We start from the raw sequence: 19,594 nt of genomic DNA, 5'->3' as shown, positions 1-19,594 counted from the left end.
CTTGTGACTTGTTATGGATAAGATCTCGCAAGCGTAAGATCTGCTCACTGCATTGACAAGTTTACAATGATCATCATTGCAGAGATTTGAATAAATAATTTGACACCGTGTGTGTCTGTAGAGGAAAAATAAATTAGAGCTGCTTCACTGGAGGGAGAAGGGAATAACGTTTCTGGGTAAGTGCTGTGTTTGTGTTTTGGGGGAAGGAGGGGAATACAATTTGGGGCTAAGCAAGTCCTGTGTTTGCCCCACTGAGCGTGTGCTGGTCCTTCTGCCTTCCCCCTGTAATAACTAATTAGTCAAGGCCTTTAACAGCAGACACCACTAATTAAAGCTTTATTTATTTATTGAAACTAATTAGTTAGGGAGGTTGCAGGGGCCTGACTGGGCCAGCACATGCTCAGTGGAGCAAACGCAGGACTTGGCTCAAATTTTTGGTCCTGCATTTGCACAATGAGCACATGCACACGCAGACCCCTGCAACCTCCCTAAGTAATTAGTTTCAATAACTAAAGCTTTGTTTATTTATTTATTGAAACTAGGTATGAATTAGTGGTGTCTACTATTGAAGGCCTTTGCTAATTAGCACAGGCTATAATTAATTTGCGTCTGACTTACCCCATTACGAGATTCCCTACTTCACCCCTAACAAAGCACTACAACACAGTCTGTGGTCAGCAGCTCACGGCCACCGTCCGGGCCAGGCGCTCTCGAAGGTGGTTGGCAAAGTCGACCTGCGTCTGGGACAGGACCTGGTTGATGATGGTCTTCGGCAGCCAGCCCTGGAGAGGAGCAGACACAGCCCGTGAGTGGAACCTGCCTGGAATGCGAGTCCTGCTTCTACTTGGAAAGGTTCCCTGCGACACGTACCTTCAGGTCAATGCTGAGGAGCCATATGAGCTTGGTTTGCGAAGGACGGCCGGGCAGCGGGCGCAGGATCATACACGTGGGACCGTTCTCAGCTCTGTGAGAGGACAGGAGAGCACGTGTTAAAAAGCATCATCTGACCTAGACTCACAGGTACAGCCGTGCTGAACCACTTTGTGAATTAGGGTTTCCTTAGCAGTTCCTGTCCGAGACAAACCCAATTACTCTGAGCCCATACTAAGAGCTACTGTGGGCATCTTTTCATTGAACACCCCTGTGAGTGAGGACAAAAAGGGGATTACCTTATAAATCCTTCCTGTTCTGGCATAGCTCCGTATTTTGTGGACATGCCGGCCAGGACGCAGGTGGAGCCGCGTCTCTTAGCGCACCGGACGCTCACAAAGTCCCGTGGTCCCACAATGTTACCGGGGGTAGCGGCCGCCTTCTCGTGGGTGATCACCGTGTCCTTTCCAATCTTCTGGAGGATCTGGACAGTTCAGAATTAAAATGTTAATTTGAGGTACTTATTGCAAACATAGCTAAAAGCTAGCTTTGATTACTGCGTGTTCAAATAGGTGCTCTTCGAAAAACTCAACGCTTATAAGTGAGGAAAAATTGCAAATATGTGTTTCATCCCAGAATACGGAACATTCATTTTCAATACCAGAAAAGGGACGGTGTTTCACTTATTCTAGACAAGCTGTGGAGGAGCAAAATGCTACTGTGCTATTTCTCCTCCAGTAACTGCAAATTTAACAAGAGCTGGCCCGCTACCTTGAAGTGCGTTCCCTACGGAACAGGTAACGCACAGCCCTCCATGGCAGACAGGCTGTTACAGACCCACTCCTGCTGCAGCAGCGGCGCCATTACTGCAGCACAAACTCCACATCTGCGGTCGGAACCGGACAAGACAGTCTGGCTTCTCGTTTCCCAAAGACCAGGTAGAGAAATCCCCGTCCCGCTGCTGTGATGGGCAAAGCGGTTCCTTGGCCCTTCTGACAGCAGAGAGCGCAGCACGCGGGCGGGAAGCCCCGGCTGAGGCAGGTCTGACGTGCGCTCCCTACCTTGACTTCTTTGACATTGGGGTTCCAGTCTCCCATCTGCTCCATGTTGTCCACCAGCTCACTGTACACTGTGTCCAGGGGCTGGTCCACCACCACCTCCAGTCGGAACACCTTGCCCACGTCCGGGAGCACCTTGCTCAGTACTTTGTCTCCATTATCCTGGGAGAGGGGAAGGCAGAATGAGTATCACAAATACTTACAGGAGGACTGTGTCACTCTGCTGCAAAGCAGAGCACCTACCACCACCGTCTCTGTCTTCCAGCCGTCCTGGTCCCCGAGGATGCTGAGCGATTTCTGGAGGGCTTCCTCTCCTTGCTTGATGTACGACATTTCCATCTCGCTGAAGGGATTCTCCTCCAGCCGCGAGCCTGCACGGGATCAGACAAAAGCAGGAGTGAGTGTAAGAACATTGCACAGTTCGCTAACACATCCTAACGCCAGATAAGCTTTATCTACGTCACACTTCCCCGCATCCAGGGGACGGGGAAGTAAACTCAATCCCTGTGCTCGCCTGCCTTCACCCTTTGGTTAGCAAAAGCCCAGGCGCCCCACGAGCCCTCCAGCCACTCTCCCGAGCCCTGACCCCTGATGGTCACCACCCGGCGGGAAGGGCCGGACCCCCCGTCTGCTGGTCACTTACTGAGCAAGGAGCTTCTTCTGCGGACCTGGTTAATCCAGGTGCTGGGGCCCGTGCTGCGGCAGGCCAGCTTGCTCAGCTCCTGGCTGATGGCGACAGCGGCTTGTCTTCTCAGACCTGAGAGCGGAGAGAGAGCGCGTCACTCCCCAGCACCAGGCACTGTGCTCCAGTGGCTTTGCTTTTTTTTTTTTTTTTTTTGGCAATTTAAACATAAAATATTGAAAAAAATCTGCTCGCTGCCTTCGCTCAAGTCCCTACAGGCACAGGGAGCAGCTGAGTGCCACCGCGCTGCCCTGGGACAGAAGCTGTCCTGCACGACCCGGGCTTTGCTCCAGGTCCGAGCCACGCAGCACACAAGGAACGAACTACAATCGTAAAAATACCAAGGAACAACCGTGCGGGTGCCCGGGAAAACCATAAAAATGAAGTACAAGAATACAAAATCCTCACAGCCAGCGGGAGCGTTACCTACAGCTATGCCCTGTGTTCAGCAACGGCACTCAGCCGTGGAGACAGTAAAACACGAAACCCAGAACGCCACAGGGCATGGGGTGGGGAGAGCATCCCCGGAGCCCCCAGCCTCCTCCTGCCCTGTGACCCCCCGGGCGAGGGGCTCCCCCAGCCCCACATCCCGGCGTCCCGGCCCCTCACCGGTCATGTTGCGCAGGTGCTGGTAGGAGATGGCAGCGCAGAGCTTGAAGGTGGCGGGCAGCATCTCCCTGGTCCAGACGGAGCCGTGGGCTGCGGGCGGGTGTCTCTGCAGCGAGCGCTCCTCTGCCCCGGCACTCCCGGCGCTCGGCCTTAAATACGGCGGCTGAAGGATGCTGGCTTGTCAGCAGGGAGATAAGAGCCATCACTTACGGCAGGGCCCCGGGGGCCAAGGCCAGACCCGGCTCCTCGCGCATCTGCCGGGGGCCGCGGGTCACCGCCGGCGCATCCAGATGCACGCAGAGGGGCGGGCGCGTGCCCGGACAGCGCAATGGCACGGTGCAGCCCGGCCAGCCCCCACCCCCACCCAGCCATGGGGGGCACAGGCAGCTCCCGAAACAAGCCGAGGGCAGGAGCGAGGCACAGCCTCCCCGCTCAGCTCATACGGTGCTTTGCGGGCGATCCCCGTGCCGGGGACAAACCTGGGGGCCACGGCACGGCTGCCCCCGCACGGGTCATCAGCCGTGGATAACAAGGGATAACAATCAACTATGACAGGTAACGACGGCTAAAGGCGGATAACAACGGATAATAACAGATAACAACAGATAACAATGGACAACACCACTTCGCAGCACAACCATCCCAGAATAAGCAGAACCAGGCTCAGTCCAACCTCAGACAGACCGAAGAACCCGGACAGCCTGTGTGTCCCCCCCCAGGACCAGACCCCACCGCAGAGCCCTGGCCGTGCTGGCACGTTAAAAGCCCCAGTGACCAAACCACGCAGAGTGGGACCCCCCGGCATCGCCGGCACCCACAAACGTGTGTGGGACCGGTGGGCACCGGGAATGGCCGCGCACAGCGGGGCAGCACCACGGATGCTTTACGCATGTCGCACAGACACACGTGTTTTGGAGGGTGCGTAGTCCTCCCCTTCGCCCTGCAGAGCCCTGTGCTAACGCAGCCTTTCAGCCTACAGGATATTAAGTGAATATTAAGTGTATTAAGCCGCTGAGCCCGGGGCTGGGAGCGAGGGGCAGCCCCCGTAGCTCCCCCAGAGGCGGGTTTATCTGCACGGGGCTGGGAGCGGTGGGCGACGGCAGAGCAGCGATAACACTCAAGGATGAAATGCCATTTCTGGGATGAGTTACGGCCCCAGAGCCCCGCGCTCCCAAGAACCCGTGAATCACCAGCTGCTTCCTTTGACGTCAGCCCCGGCACCCTCCTGCGGGGGACCTGACCTTCCTCCCCGCTGTTGCAACAACTTGGCCAAGGGGGAGGTCAGCCGCTTGCTGCGCCGGCGGCTCAGCCCCGGGGACCCCTCGCCTCCCCCAGCCCCCGAGAGAAAATTTGGGTCCTACCTGCCATCCGGCAACGGTCCCGCTGCTCCCCGGGACAGCTCCACTCCATCGCTCTTCACCACCGCGTACAAGAAGAGACTCCTCGCATCCACGTCGGCGGTGTGCAGTTATACGGAGGCGCTGGTGGGACCAGGAGGAAGCCAGAAGCTGCACCATCCCCTTCCCAAACGTTTACTGGGAAATCCCTGCTTGCCGAGCGGTGTGGTAGCCCCGCACAGATGTGCTTCCCGAGGCCCTGCCGCAGCTCTCCCCCCGGCTGGCCTTCGTCCACCCGCTCCCCGCACGCCTGCACACGGTGGGGAGGAAAAGTCAGGAGGGTCTGAAATCCCTGAGCCGCTGCCGGGAGTTCCCAACCCCGCAGCTCGTGCCAAAGGCATGGCGAGCACCGAGGGGTGCCTGGGGAGCGCGGGTGAGACCCTCAGTCGAGATGCATCGCCCCCGGCCCCCCCCAGCCCTGCTGGCGATGCCACCGGAGCAGCCCAGCCAGGGGACACAGCACCGGGGCGGCAGGGAGACCCCCCGGCTGCGATGCCGCCGGGACCGCTGTTATCCCAGAGGGAGCAGCCGCTCCTGGGCACAAGGCCTCGGCACAAGGACACGCCGTTGTTTGTGAGAAGAACCAAAACAGCCGGGGCAGAGCCACCCCTGCGGCTCCGGGCTGGGGGGGGGGGGGCTGGAGGCGCACAAGCCCCTCTGTGCCCCTCGGGAGCGGACAGAGGGACGGCCACACTGCCCCATGGAGCAGCCCTGGGTGGAGGGTCCCCGGAGGGGCACGCTGAGACCCGCAGCCTGCCGGGAAGCTGTGCCAAAAAGGCACTCAGGACCCTCAGGAGGGTCTGTTTAATTGGCATCCCCCCAGCCCAGACCCTCACCGGCTCCTGATGTCACCCTGGCGTCTCCTCCAGACGTCCCCCGGGGGTCCCACGCTGTCACCTGCTGCTGGGCTGCCCGCGGTGTCCCCCGAGCCTGCAAGGAGAAGGGACGGCAGCGTTCCCACGGCACCGGGGATGGCACCACGGTGCAGCAGCACTGCCCGTTGCCGCAGGCATCGGGGGTGGGATTCAGGTCGCAGCACCTACCTCGGGCGCCGGGAAGGTGCCTCTCCCCCAGGACAGGAGGGCACACGGCTGGTCTGGCCGGCCGAGCCCACGGGTGCTCCAGCACCGCTTGGGGCCGGATGATGCCCTGGCCACAGCTCAAACTTGCCCAGACCCTCAGCTGGCGATGCCAAGACGGGCCCTGGGGGTGCTGGGGGCAAGGGGGGCGTGCGGCCGCATCCTGCACACCAGCAAGGGGACACCCGGGAAGATGGCAGGTCCCCGCTCCGGGATGGGCACCCACCACCCTCCCACCCGCCTCCCGCGGGGGCAGGAGGAGGGAGAAAACGCTGGGGGAGGCAAAACAGCCACAAAAGCCCCCGCTGAGCCCCCGTCCCCCACAAAACACCCCCCGCCTCCCCACGCAAAGTCACCACGCGGGTCCGTTTGCAGCTTTTAGCTTAAAAATGTACATCCAGGCGCTCAACGTACAAATATTTACAACTGTTTACAAATGTACAAAACCGGATCGAATGTAAACCAAAGGTGCCGGAGGCAGAGCCTCACCGGGGCCCAAAGGCAGGGGGGGCCCCGGCGCCCGCAGCACAGCCCCCCCAGCCCACCCGTGCTGTCCCTCGCACGCCCACGTGCACCGTCCCTCGCACGCCCAGCCCCAGGAGAAGGCTGGGGCCCCCCGAGGCTGCCCTGAGCGGTCCCTCAAGGACGGAGGGAGCCCCCCGCCCGCCCCCATTTGAGAAAATTCCCTTTTCTGAGCCTGTTTCACATTGTGGTGGCCGGAGCAGAAGGGGGGAAGCTCTGTCGGGGTGACCCCGTCCCTCGTGCTGCAGCGGGGCCGGGGAGAGCCGGGGGTGTCCCCCCACTCCAAGGCTGCCTTTGTTTCTATTTGGAGAGCGCAGATAAAACCGCAGCCCCCACCCTGCGCCCGCAGAGGTCACGCACCAAGCCGGCGATAAGATAACGGGCTCAAATGCAGCAAAAATAGGTCCCTGCCCCGGCCCCTTCCCCTGGCAGTGGCCGGGGGTGGGGGGGGAGGTGGTCCTGCAGCAGGAACCCCCCCCGAGAACAGGCTGGATGCGCTGTGGGGGTGGGGGAAAAGGGACCGGGGAGCTGCCAGGGTTGGGGTTGGGCAGACTCCCCTCCTGCCCCTCTGCCCCTCCATCGCTCCCTGCCCGCGCCAGCAGCCCGTGTCCATCCGTGCCAGCATCCCGCCTGGCCTCCACGAGCATCCCCGGGGGCCCCAGCGCCGGTCCGAGATAACCCTGAGAGGGGCAGAGGGGGTGCTGGGGGCTCCCCCAGGATGGCGAGAGGGGTCAGGACGGTGCCGGGGCTCGGCAGGCAGAGTTGGCCGCGGGAGGGTGCGAGTTCACAGCGGCTGGGGCCGGGGGGTGGATGGTGGTGCCGATGGTGTAGTCGGCTGGCTGCAAGGGACAGACAGACAGACAGACGGCACATGGTGAGCTGGGCAGGTCTTGGGGAGATCCCAGGGCACCCTCCTCCCGAAAAATACCCCCATGTCTCTTACGTGGCGTCGGAAGAGCCTCTGCAGAAGGCTGCGCTTGGGGGGCTCCGGCAGCTGCTGCCAGTCGAGGTCGGGGGAGCGCGTCCCGCTGGGTCCGAACACGTTGAGGTCCTTGAAGCACTCGGTCTCGATCATCTGGGGGGGATCAGATCACCAGGGGTGATGATGGGCACAGGCAACCCCAGCAGCAGGGCTGGACCCCCCCAGAGCCCCGTGCCCTGGTACCTCATTCTGCCAGGGGATGGAGACGCTGCCGGTGGCAAACTTGGCATAGAAGTCATTGTCAGTTTGGTCCAGGTTGACGCCCTTCACTGTCGAGAACTGCTCGATGTCCAGCACGTCCTTGCAATAAACCGCCCGGGGCTGCGGGAGCCGCAGAGCTGTCAGCGTGGGGAGCGGGGCTCACCCCCCGCCGCGGGTGCCCACCTCTGCCCTGCCCTTACGTCCGGCACGAAGGAGGGCGTCATAATGCCGGCCTCCAGGCGCTTGAAGTTGATGGTCCTGAAGAAGGGATGGCGCTTCACCTCGGCCGCCCCGTCGGCCCCGCAGCCCAGCCGCTGCTTGGGGTCCTTGGCCAGGAGCTGGGGAGGGGGACGGGCGGTCACGGCGGGGGGACTGAGCCGGCCCCGGCCCCCACGGGGACCAGCCGCTCCCTGGCTCACCATCCTGCAGATGGCCTGGGCGTCCTCGCTGAATTTGTCCGAGTACGGCTCCTGGTCCTCCTGCACCCGCTTCTCCACCTCCTCCCGCTTCACCCGCTCCTTGCGGGCGCGGAAGGGCGACTGCCCCTCGATCATCTCGTACACCAGGCAGCCCAGGCCCCACCAGTCGGGGCTGAAGGTGTAGCGCTCGTTGTTGATCACCTCCGGGGCTGCGAGGCACGGCCCCAAACCCGTCAGCAGCCAGGCGCGTTGCGGCACAGGGGACCCCCGGCGCAGCCCCCGCACTCACCCATGTAGCCGACGGTGCCCACGCGGCCGCGGATGGTCTCGCCCTCGGGAATCTTGATCGCCAGCCCCAGGTCGGAGATCCTGATGTGGCCTGGGGCGGGGAGGGGGTTGAGGGCATCATCCCAGGGAAGGGCCACCCCACGTCCCTGCAGGTCCTCCCCAGAACACTGCCAGAGAGCCCCCAGGAGGCACAGAGAGACCCAAAGCCAAGAGCACGGGCAGAGCCGGACCCAGCAGCTCCCTCCTCACCATCATCATCCAGCAGGATGTTCTCCGGCTTCAGGTCCCTGCAGGCACAGACAGATGGACGGCTCAGCACGGAGCAGTCCCATCCAGCCCCCCGCCAGCCCCGCACCCACGCCGCGCTCACCGGTAGACGATGCCCTCCTGGTGCAGGTGCTGGAGGCCGCAGCAGATCTCCGCCGCGTAGAAGACCACGCGCTCGTCCTCGAAGCCAGGATTGCCCATGTTGTAGATGTGGAACTTGAGGTCGCCGCCGTTCATGATGGTCAGCACCAGGCAGAGCGCGTCCTTCGTCTCGTAGGCGTACGCCAGGCTCACCTGCGCACCCACCGCAGCCGTCAGCGCTGGCCCCGGCCCCCCCCGCTCCCCGGCCCCCCAGGAGAGCACCACACGCACCACAAACCGGCTGTTGACCTTCTCCAGGATCTGCTTCTCGTTCAGGGCCATCGCTTCCCCTTTCCGCTTCTTGATCCGCTTCTTCTCCAGCTTCTTGCAGGCGTACATCTTCCCCGTGGCCCGTACCTGGCAGGCGCACACCTTGGGGGGGGGGACAGCAGCAGGGTGAGCCCCCACCAGCCCACCATCACCCCCCTCTCCTCCCCCGGGGCCGTACCTCTCCGAAACCGCCCTTGCCCAGGATCCGGTACTGCCGAAACGTGTCTTTGGTGACCGACTGCCTGAAACGCACAGCCCCGGGCATGTCAGCCCCACCACCCCCTGGGCCCACCCCCAGGACCCCTCAGACCCCCCGCTCACCTCTCCAGATATTTCCACTGCAGGAACCGGTCGAAATACATACTGTCGCGGTAGTCGGCGAAGGGGTCCCCACTCAGGTACTCGTGCAGGGGGCTGCGGGGCGGGAGGGGACAGTCGGCGTCGCCCAAAGCCCCCCCCGGCACCCGTCCCTGGGCAGCGCACTCACCGCAGGCAGCTGCTGAAGAGGTCCTTGCAGGGGCTCTTCTGCAGGTCCTGCAGGCACCGGCTGGCGTGGGGCTGCCCGACCTCGGGCAGGAAATCCGGGGACTGCGAGGGGAGCAGCGGGATGGGATGCACGCCCACGCCCCCGGTGCATCGGCCCCGCATCCCGCCCGTCATCCCGGCTGGGCGATGGGTGCCACCGGGATGTCCGGAGAGCAGGGACGCAGCTCCACGGCCACTGAGGGACCTCCCTGCCGCTGCCGCTGCTCCTGCTCCCATCCCACCCTCACCCCGTCCTGCTCCGGCTGCCCAGGGGGGGTGAAGCCCCCCGGGACTCACCTCCTGCTTGAGGAACCGACGGATGATCTCCTCCCCCATCTCTTTCCGCTTCTCATCCGGGGAGAGCTCATAGTCCGCCTGGGACGCCCGGGGGAGAGGAGGGGGCTGCAGACAGTGCACCGGGCACAGCTCTGCCCCGTGCCCCCCCTGGGGCGAGGGAGCCGCCTGCACCCACCCCAGGGGCAGCGGGGGGCTGCCGGGGTGCTGGCAGGGCTGGGGGGTCTCCCACGCTGCTCCCCGCAGCAGGCAGGGCAGGGGGCAGGGGAGCGGCTGCCAGACCCAGGCCCGCTGCAGCCCGGGCGGCTCTAGTTATTCACAAGGGGGGAAAAAAAATGTCCTGCGAGAGCTCCAAGAGCCGGCACAACGGGGGGCTTTTTACAGGGACGTGTTTCCCATGGGCAGCCCCCACGGCTGTCGGGCCTCCGCGCACCCGAGAGGCTCCGGCTGCTCCCCCCAAAACCTGACCCCGCTACTGACCCAAACCCCGCCGGAATGGGAAACACGGGTCATTTGACGAGGCTCCCGTTTCCCATCCGCCAGCGGCCGAGATCTCCTGGCACCGGGGTAAACCTCGCGGCCGCCGTGGGCGGCTTCTCCAGCCGCATTCTGGGCTTGTTGGCACGGAGAGACCCCTTCCTCCGGCACGACCCCGAGAGAAACCCGCAGCGCTGGGATGGGGTGGTCTCTGCCTCCCCCGCAGCCCCCCGGGTACCGCTCTGCAGCCGCTCGGTGGGGCTGATGCTGCGAAGCTGTCAGGGGACGGGGCAAAACCCCGACCAGCCCCATCCCGGCAAAATGCCTCTCTGCGCGTCAGCGTCCCCGAGCGGAGCCGGCGCGGTGGCATCCCGCGGGGTCCCTCACCACGGCGTCCAGGAAGCGGATGCAGCGCAGGAGCTCCGGCCGCGTCTCGCAGAACTGCCGGAAGAGCAGCCGGCCGATGGGCTGCCTCTGGCACAGGCTGCCGTAGTCCTGCTCTGCAAGGGAAGGCGGGACGTGCCACGCACCGTGCCGAGCACACACCGCGGCCCCGTGCCCGCCGTGCCCCCAGCGCGGCCGCGACCCGTGAGCCGGTTCCGCCGGTTCCCGCCACCCTCCCCGGCTCACCCAGGCCCTTCCGCAGCTCATCGCACTGGCTGACGTGTGGGAACCGAAGGATCTCCCTCCACTTCTTGCTCCTGCCTTTCCGCTTGCCGCCACCTCCTGCAGCCGGGGCAGAGGGAGAAGAAGAGGTCATGCCGGCAGGAGGGGCAGCGCCAGCGACGGGGGGAACGGGCTGGCAGAGCCCCTGCCCAGTCCTGCAGAGCTGCCCAGTTTGGGGTTTCCCCCCATCCCATCACTGCTGGTCCCCAAAACCCATCACTCACACGCATACCCGCACACCGCCAGCGCCGGGGCTTTCGGCAACTCTAAAGCCACGTGGGAAAACACGCTGCCAGCCCTGGAGAGGGCTCTGACCCCCGAGGGGACTTCGACCCCAACAGCCGAGGGGATCCCCACCCGGTCGCGGCTCCCAGCCCCACGCCAGGGCAGGAACGGGATCCCCCTCGGCATCATCCGACACTGGGGGAGGCTGAGCCCGGTGGGTGCAGGCTTCCTCCCCAAACAATGCCGCGGCCCCGCATCCCTCCTCCCGTAAACATCTGGTTTCCTTATCTCCCCCCCAAACTGCTCCTCCTGCCCGCGGGGCCACAGCAGCCCGGCCTCTGCCTCCTCGGGGATGGGGACTGGATGGGGACGGGGACGGGGCATTGGGATGGCCCCCCAGCAGCAGGCACTCCTCGCGGGCGGATGCTTGACGCGTGAAGTCATCCCTGCAGGGACCTGACATCAGCGCGGCTCCGAGCTGGTGGCCGGCCAGCACCGCCCGCCGCCGGCCCCGGTGACGCCGAGGCGAGCCTGCGGGACGCCGCGGTGCTGGGCTCCGGCAGGGACGGCGTTTCGGCCGGGCAGAGCTTCCTGCCGTCATCGGCTCGTTTCCTCCGGCAGGAATAGCCCCGCGCCAGCCAGCGGAGCCGCCTCGTCGGCGAGAGGGCGCGGGTCCCCGGGCACCCCACTCACCCCGACGCCGGCGACGCGCGGTCCTGAGCGCTCGGCGCCCGAGGAAGAGGAGCAGCCGCTCCCCTCGTCCCGCAGTGCGCGGGCTGGAGCCCCCCGGGCGGCTGGCAAAGGGGTGATGTCCCGGCAAGCAAAGACCCTCCGCCCGCCCCAGGAGCCGTCCGACAGGGGCGGCCCAGGCAGCCCCAGCGCCGCAGGGATGCTCAGCGGCTTCGTGGCCGGGCTCAGCGGCACGCTGCCCACGCGGTTCCCTCCCGCCTCTTCCACAGACTCTGCAGGTATCAGCCCCCCCGTGGCACCCCGCACCGCACGACGCTTTACGGCGCTCCTTCCAAATTTCAACTTGTTTGCTGCAAGAATAAAAATAAATCAACGCTCATCACCCGCGCAGGCAGCACGTGCCTCCCTGCGGGCAGGGCGCCCCTGGGACGGGCACTGAGCCCCACTGCCTGCCCGCCATGGGGCACAACCACCCCAGCCCGCGTCCCCCACCGTGGCCCGCAGCCCCCCTGCGGAAGCGGCCCTGGCGTCGCCTCGGCTTCCCAGGGTGGAGCAGGATCCCGGCAGAGCCGCACGAAGGGCTGGCAGCCTTTCCTGGCCCGGCGTGGGGCTGCAGGCAGGGAAGGGGGGCTCTGGCACTGCCACCCCCCGCCAGCACGCACCCCTCGGTGCCGGGCAGCAGAGCAGTGATGGGGACATCCCAGCGGCATCCTCGGCAGGGTGAGGGCAGCCGGGAGAGGGGACATGCGGGGAGCAGCCGTGCTGGGGCATCCCACCGCTGCCTGCGCAAAGGAGAGCCAGTCACCCGCCGGGCAGCGGGACAGATAAAATGAGAAATCGGCGTTGGCCTCGGCCCCGCTCCCCCCGGGGGAACCACACCGGGAACCCCCGTGAGGCCGCTGCTGAGCCAACCGCGGCAATCAGAAAAGCTGCTGAAAGCAAAATAAAACCGTTCCTCGGCAGAAAGGAGCCCACGTACCAAACGGCACGGCACGGTACGGCACGCGCGGGGAGGTGTGTTACACCAACACAGCTGCCGGCAGCGACAGCCCCGCGGCAGGCAGGAGCGTGTCCCCCCGCGTCCCCGCCGCCAGCCGGCGTGCAGTGAGACGGCGTCGCTGCCTGGCGAGGTGCGGACCCGGCTGCCCCCGCGAGCCATAAATCCTTACTCACCGCCTGTTATCTCCTCCGCACCCGCACGCTCCTGGGTTTTTATCCCGGGCACTTCCGCAGGCGGACGGGCCCTTTTGGCTCCCTGAGCTTTAGGAGCCCTCGAGGAGCGTCACTTCTCCCTCGAAAGCTCCAGTGGCCCCAGCAGAGAGCTGGGCATGGAGCCCGGGGAGTCCCACCAGCCAGGTGGGGGGAGCAGCCCCCCCAAGACCACCTTTTGGGGAGGCAAAGTCCCCGAGTGCACAGCAGGAGGGGCCACGGGGCCCCAGCGGGTGGCCCTACAGCAGAGCAAGGTCCTTTCGAGGGGTGCAGTGAGCGGCAGCAGCTCGGGGAGGAGTCGCGGAAGCCCCCCCAGCACGCCCCGCAGACGGAGGAATTTGGTCAAATGCAGTTAACAGGCGGCGGCGCTGATGGCTGCTCCGGGGTGCCGGGGCTGGACCCCGCCGAGCCCCCCACACCTCCCAGCACGAGGCCGGCCCGCGGCCCCCAGGTGTGGGGACCCCCCAGCCATGGCCGGTGGGTGCTCCGCTTTCCGCTGAGGCAGCTCCTGTCCTCTCCGCGCCAGCAGGGAGGGAAGCGGGACCCAACCCTCGTCCCGCTCCGCTTCCCGGCTTCCGGCGCCTCTCGCAGCCGTCGCGCACCGACATTAACCCGTTTGGCGCCCGCTAAGGCACAGCCCCCCCTCGCCCTCGAAGCCAAAACCCCCTTCTCCAGCTCCAGCTCGGACGAGGCTCCGGCTCACGTGGGCGGCCGCCGTGCACCCCGTGGGACAGGAGCAGGGCCAGCCCCGAGCAGGGAGCATCGGTGCGAACGGTTTGGCTGCCCCAAGTTCCCGACGCCGAACCTCTCCCTCCCCGGCACTCCGGGCACCGGCACCTCTCCGACGCCTGCACAGGGCATCTCCGGTGCTGCTGGAAGGGAGTGCGATGGGGGCAAGGAAACCTTTCGAAGAGAGGGTTTTGCAGAAAGGAAAATAAAAAATGGGATGACCTCCAAGCCACCCCGTCCCCCGCCTCACCCACCCGCAGGGCTGCGCCAGCGCCGGGGGCTCTCGGGGCCGTTTGCTTTTCGGTCACAAAGGTTTAGCGAGGAGGGCGCCGGTTTTCCAAAGGAAACCAAAAGCAAACAAAGGCGCCCGCGCTGCCCCGACAGCCCGTGCCAAGCCCCGCTTCTGGAGGGGTGCAGACACCCGCAGCCCTTTGCCGCCCCAGTTCTTGCCCCAGCAGCCGGTGGGGCTCAAACCGGGGCAGTGGCACCACCGGCACCCCCAGCACACCCCCGGCTCCACGGCCGCACCGGCAAGGCCATGTTTTTCCTGGCAGCACCCGTTTCGCCCAGGCCTGCAGCGAGCTGTCCTGGCACCAGCAAAGTTTTGCTCGCCCGAGCCCCGTCCGTGCCAGCCACGGCCCGCTGGCGCGGAGGGACGGACGGACAGAGGGGCTCTCGGCCGACCCACGTCCTGAGCCCGGGGCGTCTCGGCACACGCATCGCTTGGGGAAACTAAACCGGCACCTAAACTGCTTTTTAAATTCCGTGTCCCACGTCCCGGGGTCCGCAGGGTGGGTGGGACGGACGGACGGACGCGCCCCACGGCGCGGGGTGCAGCGGAGGGACGGCCGTCCCCTCCCGGGGGAGCGGCGATGCCAACCGGGATGAGCCCTCCCGGTCACCCACCGCCCCGGACGGCGCGGCCCCGCGGTGCCCACGGGGGGGTGCGTGGGGTGACCCGGGCCGAGGGTGCCCGCGGGGGGGGGGGGGGGGGGGAGGGGGAGGGGAGGGGAGAGGAGCCGGGGCGCAGCGTGGGAACGGAGACCGGGACGGGACGGGGGAGGGGGGGGACACACGCGGTACCTTCGCGGGCCTTCAGCAGGACGGTGTTGGCCACGATGTTCTCCAGCTCCATGGCGCGGCGGGGGGGGGCGGCGGGCGGCGGAGCTGCCCCCCCGCCCGCACACCATGCCCGGCGCGGCGCTGCCCCGGCCCGGCGGCGCGGGGCGGTCCGGGCGCCTCCCGCCGCAACCCGCCGCCTCCGGGGGAGGGGAAGGGGGGAAGGGGGAGTGCGTCATCGCCGTGACGTCACGGGCCGCCCCCTGGCGTCACGGGCTTATGTAAGGGGCAGCGCCGAGCCCCGCCGCAGGGGAGCGCCCACCCCCCCTCCCCCCCGGTTTGGGGGTCGGGAGGCACCAGCGCCTCGCACTCCCACCCCCCACCCCCCCCCCCCCCGGAGGGGGCACCGGCCCCGGGATCCCCGACAGCAGAGCTGCCTTTCTCCTCCTCCTCCTCCTCCTCCTCCCCTCCAGACCCTCAGAAACGAGACCCCAGACCGACAGGCATCGCCGCCCCCCCCCCCCCCCCCCCCAACACCCCGCTTCCCCCCCAAAGCAACAGGCGCAGCAGAACAGCAAAACCAAAAAAGCCGTTTCCTCCCAGCGGAGATTCCCCAGCTGCAGCAGCCGCCACCGGCTCCAGAGAGCCCTTTTGTTTGTTTGTTTTTCTTTTTGTTAAAGCGAGAACTTGCATTTCCTTGTTTACGCCTTTTGTACCCTGAAACTCGCACCATCCCACTCGAGCCCACACCAGTAAACACAACAGGGAAGACGCGTTTTCTCCCCAAAAGCGAGACGCCCACACAGTGGGGTGGGGGGGGGATGGGGGGGGCAGCCCCTACTCTTGGCTCTCCAGGAGGGCTGCGCTCAGACCTGTTCGTCCATGGTGGGCGCACCAAGAGCAGAGCAGAGCCCAACCCGCAAAGAAATGAGCCACTTCGGAAGAGAAAACCCACTCGTGGGGACCCCACTCTGCCACCCCCCTCCCCAGCACAGGCGCTTCCCCAAAAGCGCATTTCACTTCGTGGGGAAACGAAGCGAAAGGCTTCGCGGGGAGAGCGCACTCCACTCGCCGCCGAGGTTTGCCCTTTCCTCGCCTGCGCGCGGGAGGCTCCCACGGCCTGGCAGCTGCCCAGCACCAACCCAGCGCCAACCGCTGCCTCTGCCGCTTACGGCGGCTGCTGTCACCGACACCCCAAACAGCATCGGGACACGCTTAACACAAAGGAGTCTCCTACCTGCCACAGCCATGCCAGCTCCTCCAGAGCACCGAGGTGAGGAGACGCTGCCGGAGGCAGAGGGGCTGTGGTGCCCCAGGGCCAACCCAGCTGCAGCAGCTCTTCATCAGTCGGTAATTAATTAGTGGACTCAGCTGCAGGGGAGCAGCCACAGCGCAGCTGGGGGGAGACAGCAGCCATTGTCAGGGTACAGAGGGACCCAGGTCCTGCAGGGAGGGATCTTGCCACATCCTTAAGCTTTTCCTCGGATCGAGCCCACCCCACAGCAGGACCAAGGGTCCTGTTTACCCCCTGCACAGCACCCGCAGGGACAAGAGTTGGCATGAGGGTGGTTGTCCCGAGAGGGGAAACCATCAAGTCCTGAACACAGGCAAAGCCATCGCTGTTGAGATCAAGGATTTATTTACACGTCAAGGAAAACTCTCACCCAGAGTCACCTGAGGAGGAAAAAGCAAACCAACCCAGAGGACCAAGTGATTTGCCTCGTGAACACAAACGCTCGCGCTCCCCTGCGCGCCTGGCCACCTCAAAGGCCAGCCGATCGCCTTCTCTCCTTCTCCGCAAGGAGAAACTAAAGGCATGATTCTTTTTTTTTTTTTTCCCCAGTTATCTGCGCCACAGAAAACACAATCTGAAAATAAAAACCGCCTTTCCAAAGAGATCTGCCCACGGGCGGGCGGATCACAGAGCACCCCACGCTCTGCTGCAGAAGAAGGGTCCGAGGGGCAGCACATCTAGTACTCGTCCAGGGTGTCTGCCCGCGGGACGGAGAGGCCCCGCTCCTTCAGCGCCTGCACTTTCAGCTTCTCCGACTCCTGCTTGGCCTGCTGCTCCACCCGCTGCTCCTCCAGGATCTCCTCGATGGAGACCTGCTGCAGAGGCGTGTCGCTCTCCTTCTCCAGGTCCTGCAAGAGAACAGCCCATTTAGCGCTGCAAGGCAGCTGCCACCGCCGAGACCCGCAGCTCTGCTCATGGGATGCTCCGGGCACTGCTCCCCGCAGGGCAGCTCGGGGCTCAGCCAGCGCCACCTCCATCTCACCGGCCGGGGCAGCGCCGGTCTGGAGAGGGGTAAAAGCCATTGGGGATGGCAAAGGCCTGGGGCAGATCCACGTTTGTGTCTCTGCTGGGATGTTAACGCACACGCACCTCGTGTGCTCGGGCTTTGGTGACGTCCGAGCATGTCCTACAGCGCCTCTGGCCAGGCCGCGTGCTCCCGAGGAGAGCGGGCACCGCTGCGCCACGGGCAACGTACTCCATGGCTCTTGCCAAAGTCACTGGAGCAGGATGGCTCCCGAGGGAGGAGGCAGCTGCGGCAGGGTCTGCCTCCTGAGCTCTGGGCTTCCCAGCACAGCAGCAGCCGGGGACAGCGGGCTCAGGTTCCCCCTGGGTCACGGCCCATGGGAGGGGGCTCCTGGGGAGCAGCCAGGCTGAGCTCAGCCCAAAGGGGCAAAGCAAACAGCAAGTGAGACGGCGCTCGACTCCTCCCGAGCCTGTCCCGGACAGTGTCCCCCGGTGCCGAGCCAGCAATGCCACACGCAGGCCAGGGCTGCCACACGTCTCCCTCCACTCACTGTCCCCACGCTGCTCTTCACCCCTCACGTCGTCCCAGAGGAGCTGCAGCAGCGGGACGGCACCTCTGTCCCACCCTCAGATACACGGCGGCATTTTCGTGATGGTTCTGCCTGAACCAGCCCTGGGAGAGGGCTCAAACTTCAGCCCCCACAACGGGACAGTGGCTGTACTTCCCAGCAGACAGACAGACGGACACCCAGATCCAGTGTCCGCCTCGGCAGTGCTGCATGGAGTCACGTCACCACAAACCCCACCAGCCCAGCCATGGACCACAGCGGAGCCGCTGCCCCGGGCCGGCAGCAGGCAGAGGGAGCCGCTTACTTACTATTTCCCCCAGCAGAACAACGTTCTCGCCTCTCACAACAAAGATGCCTCGAGGGATGTCCCCATATTTCTTGCCCACGTGGATGCGCTCCACAGTCTGGTGCAACACCAAGTTTGCTGCAGCGATCAAGAGAGAGAGAAAGTAATCCACATTTCGCTGCATTTCCCAGCTATAAAGTGTCTCATCCTGTCAGCCAGGCAAAAACCCCAGGGCAGCGATGGCACCCGCGCTCTCACGCCTCTCGGCAGGTCCTCTGAGCCAGATCACCGAAGGAACTGACCGCCTCCCTGGCTGAAGCGTGACCGATGCGGCCTCTCGGGAGCAGCAGGGCCAGCTCCCACGCTGCGAGGCAGCCTCTGTGTCCCGGCAGCAGGCAGGGCAGAGAGCTCAGACCAGCGGGGCCCGAGCCCAACCAAGCACCACATCCCAACGACGGCAGAGAAGACAACAGCATCGTTGGGCAAGGACCAAGGCACTCAGTCATGAGCACAAACACCAGTCATGCCGGTCCTGGGCTATTTCTGCCCAAAAAAAGACACCAGAGCATCAGTGCTGGACGGAATCAGGGAGGGGGAAGTACCCAGTTGTGGAAAAGTCTCCATGAAGCACCAAGTCTGACAGGACACACAGGCAGGTGTTTAATCCACAACACAAACACACTCTAAAAATGCAATCTGCAATCGCATCACTCCATGCACAACTAAACTGCTTGCTTTTAAAACTCGTGTTGGTTTTAGCCAAGGAAATGTGCTCAGGATGGGCGCGTGGTGGGCTCGTTACCACAGGCGATCGGTGCAGCCCAGTGGGGACCATGAAATGGGGAACTCTCACCAAATCCAAACTCTCTTTACCGTTATGCCACTGTTTGGGAAGGGAGCCGCTCCGGTGAGTGCAGCCCTGACAGACGCAGGAGCATCACCTGGCTCATGCCAATGGGCACAGTGGGGCTCTCCTCCTCCTCCTCTTCCTCCCCGCCAGCCCCCACACACGGTTGGCACCAGAGCGTGTCCAGAGCCCAGCCAGAGCCCCCAGCAGCCCCCCGGTGCTGACATACCGAACTGGTCGATGCTGCGCAGGTACCCGATGAGCGTCCGGCCGTCCCGCAGCAGGACCAGGTGCTTCTCTGCGGGAGAGGGAGAGCGGGAGGGTCAGCCGCGGCCACGCGTGGGCATTGACACCCCCACACCCCCCAACACGCAGTGAGGGGGGGAACCGGTGATGTGGGGCTAACTGCTGCGGCAGCGCAAAGGGGAGCGAGGGCGCCTCCTGCAGCAGCCCCACGCGGGACCGGTGCCCACGGGGGGCAGCACCCACCGGGAAAGAAGGGGTACGACCCCTCACGGGGAGCAGCACCCACAGAGAACGGGGAGGTCCGACCCCCCACGGGGTGGGGCAGCACCACCATCGGGAGGAGGGGGGGGGGGGGCAGCATGGGGAACCGGGGGTCCGACCCCCCACGGGGGACGGTGCCCTCGGGGAATGGGTGTCCGCAGCCGCCCGCCGCGGGAAGGGCCCGGCGGCGCGGCGCACTCACTGTCGATGTCCTGGATGAGGCTGGCCGTGCCGGGCATGTAGTTCATGGTGCCGCCGCGCCGCCCCCAGCGGAAGCGCCGCCATGCGCCGGTGGTGCCGCTGCCGCCGCCCCGGAACCGCCCCGCCGCCAGGAGGGGCCCACTATGGCGCTTGCCCTTTTAAGCCGCGCCGGCTGTGCCCGCGGGGCGGCCGTTGATTGGTCGGCGCCGGCAGGAGCCTGGCCGCCGATTGGCCCGAGGGGCGGGCGACGGCCATTGGTGGCGGGACG

The 19,594-nt window shown here is 65.1% G+C and overlaps 3 protein-coding genes across 6 annotated transcripts; all 3 read right to left on the bottom strand.

Annotated features, from left to right (window-relative positions):
• Positions 1–97: 97 nt before the first annotated feature.
• STAR (steroidogenic acute regulatory protein) lies at positions 98–5,988 on the bottom strand. Of its 3 annotated transcripts, XM_082495884.1 has the most exons (10): positions 5,660–5,988; positions 5,453–5,546; positions 4,581–4,700; positions 3,220–3,396; positions 2,572–2,685; positions 2,172–2,299; positions 1,932–2,090; positions 1,170–1,354; positions 871–964; positions 98–782 (listed from the first exon to the last, which is right to left on the bottom strand). In XM_082495884.1, the coding sequence occupies exons 3-10, from the start codon at positions 4,627–4,629 to the stop codon at positions 675–677; spliced, it is 1,014 nt and encodes a 337-aa protein (XP_082352010.1). In that variant the 5' UTR covers positions 4,630–4,700; positions 5,453–5,546; positions 5,660–5,988; the 3' UTR covers positions 98–674. The 3 variants fall into 3 exon arrangements, with proteins under 3 accessions (XP_082352010.1, XP_082352011.1, XP_082352012.1); XM_082495885.1 differs by lacking the exon at positions 5,660–5,988 and having other exon boundaries at positions 5,453–5,612; XM_082495886.1 differs by lacking the exons at positions 5,453–5,546; positions 5,660–5,988 and having other exon boundaries at positions 3,220–3,392; positions 4,581–4,618.
• A 77-nt stretch (positions 5,989–6,065) lies between these two features.
• LOC309681823 (G protein-coupled receptor kinase 5-like) lies at positions 6,066–14,805 on the bottom strand. Of its 2 annotated transcripts, XM_082495788.1 has the most exons (16): positions 14,684–14,805; positions 10,712–10,807; positions 10,469–10,581; positions 9,608–9,685; positions 9,273–9,373; positions 9,107–9,199; positions 8,964–9,027; positions 8,747–8,887; positions 8,478–8,668; positions 8,357–8,394; positions 8,109–8,198; positions 7,820–8,028; positions 7,601–7,738; positions 7,383–7,520; positions 7,161–7,292; positions 6,066–7,056 (listed from the first exon to the last, which is right to left on the bottom strand). In XM_082495788.1, exons 1-16 carry the CDS (start codon positions 14,733–14,735, stop codon positions 6,949–6,951), a joined length of 1,782 nt encoding a protein of 593 aa, XP_082351914.1. In that variant the 5' UTR covers positions 14,736–14,805; the 3' UTR covers positions 6,066–6,948. The 2 variants fall into 2 exon arrangements, with proteins under 2 accessions (XP_082351914.1, XP_082351913.1); XM_082495787.1 differs by having other exon boundaries at positions 8,478–8,887.
• Positions 14,806–16,277: 1,472 nt separating this feature from the next.
• Positions 16,278–19,444, bottom strand: LSM1 (LSM1 homolog, mRNA degradation associated). The gene is made up of 4 exons (XM_082495777.1): positions 19,328–19,444; positions 18,848–18,916; positions 17,794–17,909; positions 16,278–16,801 (listed from the first exon to the last, which is right to left on the bottom strand). Exons 1-4 carry the CDS (start codon positions 19,371–19,373, stop codon positions 16,631–16,633), a joined length of 402 nt encoding a protein of 133 aa, XP_082351903.1. The 5' UTR covers positions 19,374–19,444; the 3' UTR covers positions 16,278–16,630.
• Between the last annotated feature and the right edge of the window lie 150 nt (positions 19,445–19,594).

The sequence above is a fragment of the Vanellus vanellus genome (assembly GCF_965231255.1).
Source record: "Vanellus vanellus genome assembly, chromosome: 26".
NCBI classification, from domain to species: Eukaryota; Metazoa; Chordata; class Aves; order Charadriiformes; family Charadriidae; genus Vanellus; species Vanellus vanellus.
This window is presented reverse-complemented; position numbering and strand designations above follow the sequence as displayed.

What these genes read in the sequence shown, in the direction of transcription:
- LOC309681823 (XM_082495787.1), bottom strand. Translation starts at nt 14,735, where the DNA reads ATGGAGCTGGAGAACATCGTGGCCAACACCGTCCTGCTGAAGGCCCGC. An exon ending in CAGTGGAAATATCTGGAGAG is followed by an intron (nt 9,028 to 9,106) that starts GTGAGCGGGGGG and finishes TGTGCGTTTCAG; the next exon opens with GCAGTCGGTCACCAAAGACA. An exon ending in CAGGAGGGCATCGTCTACCG is followed by an intron (nt 8,395 to 8,477) that starts GTGAGCGCGGCG and finishes CTGTGCCTGCAG; the next exon opens with GGACCTGAAGCCGGAGAACA.
- STAR (XM_082495884.1), bottom strand. Translation starts at nt 4,629, where the DNA reads ATGGAGTGGAGCTGTCCCGGGGAGCAGCGGGACCGTTGCCGGATGGCA. An exon ending in CAGAAGAAGCTCCTTGCTCA is followed by an intron (nt 2,300 to 2,571) that starts GTAAGTGACCAG and finishes GATCCCGTGCAG; the next exon opens with GCTCGCGGCTGGAGGAGAAT. An exon ending in CCAATGTCAAAGAAGTCAAG is followed by an intron (nt 1,355 to 1,931) that starts GTAGGGAGCGCA and finishes TGAACTGTCCAG; the next exon opens with ATCCTCCAGAAGATTGGAAA.
- LSM1 (XM_082495777.1), bottom strand. Translation starts at nt 19,373, where the DNA reads ATGAACTACATGCCCGGCACGGCCAGCCTCATCCAGGACATCGACA. An exon ending in CCTCATCCAGGACATCGACA is followed by an intron (nt 18,917 to 19,327) that starts GTGAGTGCGCCG and finishes CCTCTCCCGCAG; the next exon opens with AGAAGCACCTGGTCCTGCTG. An exon ending in GCGCAGCATCGACCAGTTCG is followed by an intron (nt 17,910 to 18,847) that starts GTATGTCAGCAC and finishes TGATCGCTGCAG; the next exon opens with CAAACTTGGTGTTGCACCAG.